This window comes from Adiantum capillus-veneris, chromosome 17 (genome assembly GCF_014529385.1).
Source record: "Adiantum capillus-veneris isolate H3 chromosome 17, ASM1452938v2, whole genome shotgun sequence".
NCBI lineage: Eukaryota > Viridiplantae > Streptophyta > Polypodiopsida > Polypodiales > Pteridaceae > Adiantum > Adiantum capillus-veneris.
This window is the reverse complement of record NC_140947.1, coordinates 24,271,942-24,285,586: the sequence shown is the minus strand read 5'-3', so window position 1 is coordinate 24,285,586 and position 13,645 is coordinate 24,271,942. Positions and strand designations below refer to the sequence as shown.

General features: G+C 43.7%; 1 protein-coding gene across 2 annotated transcripts; it reads left to right on the top strand.

Moving 5' to 3' along the window:
• Window positions 1-203: 203 nt before the first annotated feature.
• LOC147436929 (protein HEAT-STRESS-ASSOCIATED 32-like) lies at window positions 204-13,195 on the top strand. 2 transcript variants are annotated; one of them, XM_086486323.1, is made up of 6 exons: window positions 204-356; window positions 676-845; window positions 1,222-1,413; window positions 1,661-1,778; window positions 2,464-2,684; window positions 12,884-13,195. In XM_086486323.1, the coding sequence occupies exons 1-6, from the start codon at window positions 284-286 to the stop codon at window positions 12,992-12,994; spliced, it is 885 nt and encodes a 294-aa protein (XP_086342449.1). In that variant the 5' UTR covers window positions 204-283; the 3' UTR covers window positions 12,995-13,195. The 2 variants fall into 2 exon arrangements, with proteins under 2 accessions (XP_086342449.1, XP_086342448.1); XM_086486322.1 differs by having other exon boundaries at window positions 205-356; window positions 1,595-1,778.
• The last annotated feature ends 450 nt before the right edge of the window (window positions 13,196-13,645 follow it).

Sequence of the window (13,645 nt, the reverse complement as noted above, 5' to 3'; positions counted from 1 at the left end):
GTTTTTTTCCCCTTGGGGTTGCATCCACGCATCGCATCTTTAAAAGATTCGGTCTATTTCAGGAATAAAAATGATTGGGCCCCTCCTACTTGAGTCTCACTAATTGATTATAAAGTGTAGGATATCATGACATTAGCTATGGTTATTGTTCACAGTGGCAGGACGGACGCCCGTAAAGTAATAAGTGTGGAGGGAGGTCAGTACGAAATGCCACTTGTACACAATGTGAAGAGCGAGGTGCCACATAAGGGCGACATGTTGAACGCCCTGTAAGAAAGGCGACATGTTGAAGTTGGTCTGCAACAGAAGCTCGTGGTTTACGACGAGGACGTTGGTTGCATCAAGCACACTCTTGGGTAGTTCCTTAAATTTGTGTGTGTGTGTGTGTGTGTGTGTGTGTGTGTGTGTGAGAAAGAGAGAGTGAGAGAGAGAGGTGTCACCTATAATGTGTGCGCGCATGCTAGAGTGTGAGTGTGTGGGGGGGGGGGGGGGGGGTTTCACCCAAAATTGTGTGCATGCGTGCTCGTGCGTGCGTGCGTGTGTGTGTGTGTGAGAGAGAGAGAGAGAGAGAGAGAGAGAGAGAGAGAGAGAGAGAGAGAGAAAGAGTGTCACCAAGATATACCGGCACTTGCGCAAGTTGGGAAAGTGGCATCTAATGCTTGCTGCATGGTACAGGGCCAATGGCATCTCAAACTAGAAATGCATCTACTGAGAATCCGGGCTCCAAGTCACATCGGAATTGTACGTTTCTAGAGTTGAATGAGAGGCCCTGCAAGCCTCGATCATTTGGAATGACTGAGATCAGAGGGCCTTACTACTCTGTCATGGGTCCCAGATACTTGCAGGTGGGTTTTCACATGCTCAAAAACACGTGCCAATGTGAATAGTATGTACGCACATAGGTGTTAACCTAACAAGCAATTTTGCAAATTGGTATGCATGCACAAGTTGTGAAAGCATGTAATGGTGAAAGCTATTTGTGCTATAAAATACTATAGCATTAAAATGGGAGTGTGGTAATATACACCCATCCTTAGGTTTCTATCTATTTCTTGAAGCATACATGTGCGTGCATGCTTGCGAAGCTTCATGCAAATTTGACACACAAGTTCAAACTTTTTTGCACACACAAGGTCAAATATCCAATGCACCCACATACATGGGAACTTTTGCACTCATATAAAGTTAGCTTAATTGATAAGTTGGTTTTTCTTTGTTCAGGACATATTGGAGACAATGGGGTATTATGTGGATGGACTTAAATTCGCGGGTGGATCCTTTAGCTTGATGCCTAAGGATGTTGTCAAGCAAATTACAAGCACTGCACATAAATATGGGGTTTATGTGAGCACAGGAGGCTGGGCTGAACATATTCTTGCTAAAGGGTCACATTTATTCAAGCCTTACCTTGAGGTCTCTCTCTCTCTCTCTCTCTCTCTCTCTCTCTCTCTCTCTCTCACACACACACACACACACACACACACACACACACACACACACACACACACACACACACACACACACGCGCGCGCGCACACACGCACACGCGAGCTTGCGATGCACAAAAAAATTTGAAGTTTTGACTATTTTCTAGCAAGAAGTAAAAGATTTGGGCTTTGACGTGGTGGAACTCAGCACGGGGTTCATAAGCATTCCACAGGAAGATCTGGGGCAACTTGTTAGAACTGTCAAGGATGCAGGCCTGAAAGCCAAACCTGAGCTTGGCATTCAATTTGGGGCAGGGGGTGACACGGCCACGGCAGAGCTTGCAGCTGAAGGTAGCCTTTTCCCAAAGTACTGTCATTTTCTATATTCAACATTATGAGAAGACAGCATCGAAACACATGCGTGTATGTCTATGTATATGTGTGAACGTATGTAACATGCATGTTTGTATATATTTCTAATCTTTCACATTGCATACAAGCATAGGTTTGTTTATACCTTGGGGGATTCACCACATGTAAACCCTTCATATCATGTGCATTCAAGGCCTAAGTTAAAAACCTCATATCGGTAGATTTTTCATGATTGTAACACATCCTTTTCTAGTTCAATCCCTGTATGTCTCCTTTGATGCATATCCTTTTGGATGTTAAAATGTATACTAAATAGAGCTAAATAACCCCTTATGTTTAACTCACGTGCTAATGTTACATATAGACAAAGTACATACAAACATAGGTCTGTTGGTTTTGATATGTTTATGATTGGGAAGGTGCGAGATGATCCCTCTAAATGGGAGAATGTATCATCTCCAAAGCTGTTATGTCCCATGTTTGGTCCCTCATTGATGCTCATATAAACTCTTTATGTTATTCATATTTTGCACTTTTGAGTGTGTATTTTATTTAAAGGATACTTGTGCTGTTCCGAAGAAATGCTTTTCTTAGATTTGCAGATGTTTTGTTGAAGCATATGAACTTAATGGACTCACACTTTATTACTTTGAACTAATGGAAGGAACTAGAGACGTTGAATGGGTGATCCAAAGGGCCAAAGCTTGCTTAGATGCAGGAGCAGACATGATTATGATAGAGTCCGAGGGAATAACAGAGAATGTGGAGACTTGGCGGACTGATGTGGTAGCCAAAATTATTGGGCAGCTAGGACTTGAAAAAGTCATGTTTGAGGCTGCTGACCCCAAAGTTTTCGAATGGTATTTAAAAAACTACAGTAACAGGGTAATCTCTCTCTCTCTCTCTCTCTCTCTCTCTCTCTCTCTCTCTCTCTCTCTCTCTCTATGGTACAACCTTTTTATCGGTTATTGTAGCGCATATAGTGTGTCGTGCTCTCTACAGTGGGTGCTCCTAAGTGCAATGTGCGTGACAATCTCACTCAGAACAGACTGAAAACAAAGGAACAATAGACAACAATTGAGCTCACAGAGACACAATAGCAGCAGACCACAACAAATGACTCGACTATCTCAAAGAACTAATACAGACTCTGGCGTGGCAGCACCTCAGCTCCAGCCCAGGACTCACAGGTACAAGGTACAAATGGGGTGTCGAGGCTCAGATGCACAAGGATGGTGAAGACGTGCTGTGTGTGTAGACTCGCTACTCCTAACGACGACGCTGGACCATAGAGCTAGAAGAGGATCCGATGACCCAACCGCTACTACTCCTAAGTACCACCATAAAGAGCCACCAACGGCTCATAAATGTCCGCCATCTAAGTCTATCCCCAAACTGAGTGGTGGTGACCTGGCCATGATGTCCACTAGACCACAGCCTGTATCCCTGCCACGTGTCACTGTCCAGCCCAAAGAGTCCGTCTAGTGTGAACCAGCCCAGACCAACTGTACTAACTGTGCATCCTGTGAAAGTGACACTATATCCTGCTATAGGTTGCCCGCCACAAGACCGCTCACCCTCTCGATGAGAGGAAGAATGAAAAACTGTGAAAGAAAACCACTAGATATTGCATATGTACAATGGTGAGCTCTTGGATTTCTCATCCAAGAGATAGAGTTGTGGCCACTGTTGCACGTGAAGTATGAGCCTCTGGAGGTGGAGCCATCAGATCGATGGGAAAACTTTGGACTCTATGAGTGTCTCCACAAAACGACTCTCAGCGAAAGGAGCCGCCACCTGCTCCTCGACGGGATGGGAGTACCTTGATGAGCACGTGGCGGTGTGTGCAAGTGATAGAGTACGCGAGGAAGTGCAGTGTGTGTGCAGAGGGGGGTGGCGAAGGCCAGCAAGAGAGGAGGCGCTAGTAGAACGATAGGGAGAGAGAGAGGGCACGCTATTGCTGCAGGGAATAAGTGAGTTTTAAAAAATGGGCAAAAAGGGGTTATTTAGGCCTTTAACCCAACAACCTCCCACTTAAAGGCATAAATGGCGCCTTTAAGCTACGTGACTCCCACCATCTCTATGCATAGATGATGCTGTGCTTTGGGTAAGCACTTAGTGAGAGCATCAGCTGGATTTTGTGATGTATGGACCTTAACCAATGTAATAAGGCCATCCTCAAGCACTTCTCGTATGAAGTGATACCGCACATCAATATGCTTTGTGCGAGCATGAAACATGGCGTTCTTTGCTAGACATATAGCACTCTGGCTATCACAACCAAGCATAGGTGCCTTGGCAGGCAAACCAAACTCACTGCATAGGAGTGCTAACCAAATAGCTTCTTTGGAAGCCTCAATGGCTGAAATATATTCAGCCTCTGTCGTAGACAATGCAACAATCTTTTGCAATCTAGAACACCATGAAACAACACCTCCCGCAAGAGTAAATACATAGCCACTTGTGGATTTCCGTGTATCCACATCACCAGCCATGTCCAGTCACAAAATCCCTTCAACTCCATTGGTCCTTTACCATAGCAGAGGCATTTGATTTTAGTCCCTTTCAAGTACCTCATAATGGACTTCACTGCATCCCAATGTAACCTGCCTGGATTAGCCATAAACCGGCTAACAACTCCCACTGCATGGGCTATGTCAGGCCTAGTAGCCATAGTGGTCTCGTACGGTCCCGTACGTTTTGTACACGTACGATGATGTGCGGTACTAAACGAACTAAAAAATATTAAGATGTACGATGACGTTACGTACGTTCAAAATAAAAAAACAAAGAATTCTTACGCCTAAGGCTCAGGCCCTTGGGTTTAAACTTTACACTTAAAGAAACTTGACGTTATGAGATCTTCAATGGGAGCTTGAGAGGGAGAGACCTAGTGGAGAGAAGATGGAGAGGCAAGACTCTAGTCTCTAGAGCTTGTCACTTGAGAGCTAGAACATGGGATCATTGAGCAGTGAGAGCATTGAGAGCATTGAGAGCTTGAGAGCAATGAGCATTGAGAGCTTGGAAGTGTTGGAGAACAAGATGGAGAGGCATTGCTTAAATAGGAAGAGGCTAGAGCATGAGAGAGAGAGAGTTGGGCTGCTCAATGTAATCCATTCACAATTGTGAATTTTGCTTTTATTATTTAAAAAAAAAAAAAAAAAAACGTACAAAACGTACGGGACGGTACGTGACCCGCAGTACGGAACGAGATGTTCCGTACGTCGTACGAAAACTACCCTGCTAGTAGCAACCATAGCATACATCAGTGAACCACAAGCTGAAGCATAAGGCACACTTTGTATGTCATTGGCTTCTTCCTTTGACTTGGGACAATCATCCTTGGAGATTTTAACATATGGCTGTAATGGCACACCAAGAGGCTTTGCTTCAGCTATGTTAAATCCGTCCAGCACCTTTTCAATGTACTTTTCTTGCGACAAATACAATAGACGCTTGTCTCTTTGCCGTGTAACACGCACTCCAAGTATATGTTCAGCTGCCCCAAGGTCTTTCATTGAAAACGCAGATTTCAGCTGCCCTTTAAGAGCATCAACAATGCTTCTTTTCTTTGCAGCTATCAACATATCGTCGACATAGAGCACAAGAATGATGGGGCTGCCATCCTCATCACGTTTGGTATACAAACAATGGTCTGCATGGCTTCTTTTGTAACCATGTTTAAGCATGAAGCGATCAAACTTCTTGTACCACTGTATACATGATTGTTTCAGCCCATACAAGCTTTTATTGAGCATACATACCAAATGTTCCTTGCCAGGGATGACAAAACCCTCGGGTTGCTTCATGTAAAGCTCTTCTTCCACATCACCATGCAAGAAAGCGGTATGTACGTCCATTTGGTCCATTTCCAAATCAAGAGCAGCCACAATGGCAAACAATACACGCAAAGTGGTCATCTTCACAACAGGAGATAACACTTCCTGAAAGCCTATGCCCTTGGTTTGAACATATCCCTTTGCAACAAGCCTTGCCTTATACTTGGGTTTTGCATCAACAGTCTTGATTTTATACACCCATTTGTTAGGAATAGCCTTCCTTCCTTTGGGCAATTCAACCAAATCCCAAGTATGATTAGCATGCAAAGCTTTAATCTCTTCCTGCATAGCAAGCTCCCACTTGTCGCTGTGCTCACATGTCTTTGCCTCTTTATACGTAAGAGGCTCTCCCTCATCTGTCAACATAATGTAATGCAAACAGGGGTCATATCGACTCACAGGCCGTCTTTGACGAGTAGACCGTCTCACCCAATGATCCACATTATCCGGCAATGGGTGTACATTAGGTGGCACTACAAAATCATCAACAATGGGCCGTTGTACATCATTTTCAGCACCATTTTCAGCATTGTTTCTTGGCTGCAAATGCCCTTCAGGAGCCTCAATTTGCTGTTTAACATCATCTGGCTCAAACACCACTGGATCATCTACATTTTCAGCCATTTGTGGTGCATCCTGAGGGTCAAAAATAGGCCTAACAGGTGGCTGGTCATGTTGAAATTTCACCCTTTTATGGTCATGCTTTGAGGCACAATTATTTTGAAGCAGTCTTGCCTCATTAAAAACATCATCCCGGCTGCATACAACCCTTTTGAGCTGAGGTAACTAAATCCTGTAACCCATTTCGCCTTCTTCACCTTATCCCATTAAGAGGCCTTTAATGGACTTCGCATCTAGTTTACTCCTCAACTCAGGTCTAACATGCATAAATGCTTCGCAAGCGAAAATGCGTAAGTGATCATATGAAGCAGGCTTGCCAGACCAAACCTCTTCAGGGATGTCACCTTTCAAAGACATGTGAGGGGATCGATTGCATATATGCACTGCAGTTTTCAAAGCTTCTCCCCAAAATCCTTGAGAGAGATTAGTTGTGGACAACATGCATCTCACCCTCTTACAAAGTGTCCTATTGAATCTTTCAGCCACACCATTAGAAGAGGGGCTGTATGGCACAGTAAGCTCCCTTTTAATGCCCAAATTTTCACAAAACTTGTTAAATTCAGCACTTGTGTACTCCCCCCCATTGTCTGTACGCAAGCATTTTAGCTTTCTACCAGTTTGGGTGGTCACAAATGCATGAAATCTCTTAAACGCAGCAAAGGCTTCATCCTTAGACTTAAGCAAATAAACCCAAATTTTCCTAGAATGATCATCAACAAAGGAGACAAAATAACATGCACCACCCATAGACTTAGTAGGCATGCTACATACATCAGAATGTATAAGATCAAGCACACAAGATTTACGAGAGACACCAGAGTAATAAGAACACTTTACTTGCTTGACATATTGACATTCATTACAAAAATCAAGCTTTGTGTCTTTAGCATCAAGCTTGTTCAAAGTGCAAAGCTTAGAAAGACCCTTTTGGCTCATATGGCCAAGCCTCTTATGCCACAACTCCATGTGAGTTAATTTCAGCCAATGCAATAAACTTGCCCAAGACGGCCTTTCCATGCGTGCAGTAAAGTGTCCCTTTCTTTGTGCCCTTTACAATCAGCCTTGAGCCTTTGGTCATTTTCCATGATCCTCTCTCAAACAAGATGCTGTAACTATGCATATCCATCTGACCATCAGAAAGGAGACTCTTCTTGATTCCCGGCACATATCGAATATCATGCAAGACGAGCTCATTTGTGCCATCTATGGAGAGATGCACAGTGCCAATACCCTCAATGGAACATGCATGATTGTTTCCAAGGTATACATGGCCACGCTTGCCTACATCAAAAGTAGAGAAACACTCCTTGATAGGAGTCACATGAAATGAAGCACCGGAATCAACAATCCAAGTCTGGGACAATGCATCATTGGCAGTCAACAAAGCATCAATAAGATCACTCTTGGTGATCTGCATGTCCTGTGAATGAACATTTAGAGAGGCATCGAAGTCATAAGCATCATCATCTGACAAAGTGGCACACAAGATGTCCTCTACATCTGACAGCTCCTCAATCACGACACTAGAAGCCACATTGGCCTTCTCTTTGTTCTTTGAGCTATCCTGTGCATCTGCCTTGACTTCCTTCTTCTCTTTCTTTTTGTCTCACCATTCTTTTTCCTTTCTAACTCAGCTTTATAGTACCTGCAATCGGGTTTCTTGTGACCCTTCCTGCCACATTGATAGCAAGTCACATCACCCGTGCCTTTGCTTGCATTTCCCCTTTCTTTACTCTTACTCTTACTCCTTTGTGCATAAGCATTCTTCTTTTCTGTCCTGCCTCTAACCATGTTGGCAGAGCTGCCTCCCTCTCCACTTGCTTTCCTCCTGATTTCTTCATTCAAGATAGAACCCTTAACACCATCAAAGCTCAAATTGGGGTTATTGGACAACGAAACCACCAAAGTTTCCCATGACTCAGGTAAGGTCATAAGCAAGAAGATAGCTTTCAGCTTATCATCAAAAGGGGGCAAGCCAGAATCCTGTAACTGCGACAAAGTACCTGCGAACAATGACAAGTGCTTTGCCGTGCTCTTGGACTCATCTAGTTACATGCCAACAAGTTTTCGCATCAAGTGCACCTGGTTGACGGGCGGCGTATTTTCATACATTCCCTTTAACTTCTCCCACACAACAAAAGCAATCGTGAGACCTTTCACATCAATGACGGTCTCATCGGTCATGGCCATTTTAATGTATGTAACGGCCTTCCTGTTCATGCTAACTCATGCTTCATTTGTCATATTCTGTGGCTTCACCTGTTTAGGTGCTCCTTCGCAATCCTTAAGAAATAGGATTCCCTGAATCTTGTCTTTCCAAAGATCAAAACCTGTTCCATCGAACCTCCTAATCACGAAGAGGTTCTTCACATCCGAAGAAGATGAGGCCATAGTTGCACGAAATAAGAGGGATAATACGTTGAATTTTTGGGCAAAATGCGCAAAAATTGGAGTATAGCCTCACAGAAATATGCACTACAGCTCCAAATGGTCACAGGAGCAATTTGGGGCAAAATAGGACGATTTGGGCACAAAATTCAATTTCTGAAATTTATGCGCAGGAAATTTCAGCGAGCGAATTTGTGCTCGAAAACAACAAATTTAGTTGTTTTTAACCTCATAAGACATACATAAAGCTAATACACAGCCTTTAGAAGCATGTAAGCGCACAAGCCCCAACTTGTAGCATCAAAATTGCATGAAATTGAGCCACAGATGGTCATACATCAACAAAATTTGTCAAATGTGCGTGGATTGCATCTATTTGCACTTTCCCCAATGTAATCGCACCATAAAAACACTTGCAAAAACCTGCGTAAATCTGAAATTTGCTTAAAACACCTGTTTTAGGGCTTGTTTTTCGACAATTTCAGGGTTTTCGGCTAGCGGGGACTTAGCAAAAGTATTCCCACACCTTAATACATCATTTGCAAAACCTGTATTTTGTTGTCATAACTTGTAATTTCTTGTTTTTGACCTAATGTCAGCCTGTTTTAGGTCAATTTTGGTTGCCGGGAGCTCTCTCGTGTCCGGGGACGAGTCCTTTGGCGACGAACTTGCAAAATCTCGCGTGAAAGTTGACCTTCTTGGCTGAAATTCAGCGTTTGCAGGTTTGGGGACGAAAGTCGCACCAAAAGGGCAAAGAGAGATGTGTGTGTGTGAGTGAGCGCACCATAAGATAAAGAGTGTGGCCTACAAAGCTCTGAACACCTTTCAGGTTTATGGGAGGTGGTAACTTCAAGATGGCCACGATCTTCTCTGGTCAGGTGCTAAACTTTTGGCAGACACCACATGGCCTAGAAGTGTGCCCTCAGTGACCAAAAAGTGACATTTGTCAGGATTGAGCTTTAGCAGTGCCTCTCTGCACCTGAGGAAGACAGCAGAGAGCTGAGCGAGATGCACCTCTAGATTTTCTACTTGGGTTGAACATTGGACACCTGAGAAGGTCGAAAAATCGTCCATGAAGTTGCGAAGATGATCCGTAAGTAAAGGATAGAATATAAGATATACTGCTCGATTGTAGGAAGGTGGAGCGTTTTTTAACCCAAACGACATCCTAGTGTAGATAAAAATACCCCAGGGAGTCACAAAGGCCGTTTTAAGCTCATCACCTAGATGGATGCCCAACTGATTATATCCACTGAACCCATCCATGAACCTGTACAATATATGTCCTGCTACATCTTCGAGCACACGCTCAGTGAAAGGTGTGGGAAAACCATATGGGATAGTTACCTTGTTCAGAGCGCGGTAATCTACGCACACATGGATTTTATTTGATTGCTTCTTAGGCGCCATCACCATGGGTGATAACCACTCAGAGTGCTCCACAGGCACAATGATCCCTGCCTCTTGCATTTTTTCGAGCTTTGACTTAACAGCCTCTGCATACTTTGGATTGAGCTTGTAAGCTCGGCCTTTGACATGCTTAGCCCCTTCAACCAGAGGGATAGTGTGGACACCCAATTCTGGGGGACCCCTTCTAAATCTTTGTAGGACCAAGCAAAAACATCTTTAAAAGAGTGTATAAAAGAAACTATCTGATCAAGTAATACGGGATGCTCCCATAACTAAGCTCCTAAGAGGATGTGCTGAGGGTTGTCAGGGTCGCCCAGGTTGACTTTTTTGACCGGGTCAGGGGGTATAACTGTGGAGGGTACTTTGGAAGTTGAGAAGTGAGTTGCCTCTTGGAGCTTCAAGACATCATGGGCTGGTGTTTGATCGATTGGAAACTCTGCATACTCTTCTTCTAACCATCTTGGTGGAAGCTCATCGAAGGGTAAATCTTCAGACACAGACATAGTAGAGTGCTTTTGAGGGGGCGGAACGTCCAACCTGGGAGATGTTAGAGGAAAGGGGGAATCATTGGCGAGTTCATGCAGAGGAGATTTCTTCCCCCTTCGGCGATGTGTTATAGGTTCACCAAGGCCGACGGCTTCTATCATAGGAACACTTGAATCATGGGAATCAGGGACTAACACGCTTCTTCGACTGGCACATTTTCTGCTGTAGGGCTTGGGACACTGGTGTCCGCCTGAGGAGCTGGTAGAGAGAGTGTTACCGGCAAAGGTGGGGTTTGAATAGAGACCACATAGCATGGCATCGAGGTGGTAGCTTTCAATCACTGCAGCAGGTCTTCGTCAGACCCGTCAGGTGGGATGGGCTGCTCAGGGTCGGGGTTGGATTGTACTGACAATGAGCTGTGATGAACCACTGGATCCATATCTCCTTCGAGCCAAATTGGTTGCATGGGGGAGCCAAGAGTATGTATTCACATGGCGTCGTTTCTCCAAAAATGAAGTGCCTTAGTATGCCACAACCATGGTCTACCAATAAGCAAAGGAAATCCTCCCTCCACCTGAGGAAGACTGACCACCAGAAAATCTAAGCTAAATGTGAAGTCTTGTACCATCAGAGGCACCTTCTCTACTATGCCCACATGGTAGACTGTCCTTTGGTCTACCAATGTAACAGTGAATGGAGCAGGGTGGGTAGGCTGCAGACCCAAGGCCAACATAGTAAATTCTGGCATCAGATTGATCCCAGATCCACCATCCACTATGACGCCTGAGAATTGATGCCCAAGAATAGACACAATGAGACGAGGACTTTTGTAGTCGGTGAGGGGAGCAGCTGGATATGAAATCATGTAGGACTCCAAGGGCTACACAAGTAGGTACCCGCCGTTAGGTCCTTCACCAAGATATAGATACAGAAATTGGATGATGGAAAGGGTGTCACTTCGGGAATTTGCATCAAGAGGTTACTATTTGCAATGTAGTAATCATGCTTTTGCTCTATGTGGATGTAGTGCTTCTATCATATGTTTTAGAGGATGCACAAAAGCTTATGGTTGTCCTTGAGAACTTTTGCTTGAATAGTGGGCTGATTGTGAATGAATCCAAAAAAAGGGTATGCTCGTGAAAACCAGGTATGCTCGTGAAAACCAACTGTAAGGAGAAGCCATGCATTGTATAAAACAATGAAAAACATGAAGTTGTTGAGAGCTTTAAGTACCTTGGCCTTGAGGTCGTGGCGAATCGCAAGTGGCATGAATATGCCATGCGTTGTTTGGAAGCTGAGATGGGAGCGTACTATGCATTTAAGAACATGTGTAATGTGGGGACTGTAAAATGTTGGGTTCTCAAGAAGTACCGTTTTGACACAATGGTGACATTGATTCTTCTTTACGAAGATGAAGTGTGGGGCAGGAGCATCTCAAAGTTTACTGGGAAAGAGTTTGAGAATATCCAAAGCATTTCTTACAAACTTAAAATTCACAAACACCATACACTCTTCTACTTCTTGAGTTTGGATGTCTTCCAATTGAGGTTATGGGCATGGAAAGGGTTGTGGAGTACATGATGAAGATACGTAAAAACCCCTCATCAACTTTCTACAATTGCATGGGAAGCAAGCAAAAAATTTCAAAAGACGCATAAAGATCTTGAGCATGGGACGGATGCAAGACATACAGAAGTGGTTTGGGAGATGGGATACATTACTCTTGCTACAAGATGCCTCAATAGACTCCCAAGTGAATGAATCTTTTTTACAACACCAATGTATTACGGCTTGGGAGGAATCCGGTGGGTCACGCTTCATACTTTACATCACCCATATTGCCCCCAACTACAAAACCATGTTCTCACCGAAAGAGGAAACCGTACTCACTCTTATATGCTTGAGCCTATCCCCTTGTCGGTGATACGCACTATCATAGCCATTCGGAGTAGCAAACGATGAGAGACGAGGTGTTCGGGCAATGGAGAAGAGTCGCATCGACTATGCACATTATTATGCTCACTGCAAGTTCGAGAGCCTGAGTGCCACACACGACTAGAGTGCTTAGCTTTTGCTTACATCCGAGCTTGCTTCTTTCACATTTTCAGCCATGACTTAGACCTACCCACTTTCCTCTCCCAGCCATAGTGAGGACTCTCTATTGCGATTCTCATCACCACAATCTTGGAGCATCAAGCCCATACATAGTACATCGCATGTATCTTTGGTCCTAGAGTACATATTTAATCCCCCCCCTCTGGGGCTTTTGATGTGATAATAATTGCCAAAATTTCATTTTATCAGGATGAACGGTTCTTACTTATATGCAAATGAATGCAGGTGAATCTATTTGTGGACCACTCACAAATCGTGCAACTGGAATGCTTGCGTTCCGGAATATGGGGTACCAAATCTACTTGGGGTCGCCTGCTTACTTTCAGACCCTCATAATTACACTTGTTTCATTGTTGATCCTTTTTAATGCTTCAGACAGCCAATGTATAAATTATATCTCCTTCACGGGCACTGGCTATAATGTACAAACTTAAGGGTAGGGTTTCCATGTACCTGTAACCCATATGTAGCCAAAGAGGGCTCTTTGGTCTTGTACATATAATTTCATATAACTAATGTTTTTTCGTGTACATAGAATGGTAGCGGCATTCACTAAGTGTCATCTTATGCGTGTGTAGGTCAATCTTAAGAGATAGTTGACATTTGTTTTCCTCTTTGTATAAAGACTGGCATTGAGTAGTGGGTCACACACACACACACTTTCTTATCCTCTAATGTAGGCCATTGCGACTTAATTTTTCTGTGGAGTATTTATGTAGCATGAGGCTTTGCTCTTTCCATGAGAATGCCAATAGCATTCTTCCAAGTCATCTCACAATACATGGAATTTAATCGGTAGAAGTCGTAGTTTTAGAGCACATTAAATTTGCAGCATGCGTGATGTCTATTTAAGCACATCGATCTCTTGTAGCTTACCCTGTATGAAGCTTTGTTCATTCTCATGTCATTCCTTTCATAAAAACTGTGGCATGCATAATGAGTTTGAACAAAGTGGGATTTACATGATTGTTTTGTATGTAACTTAAC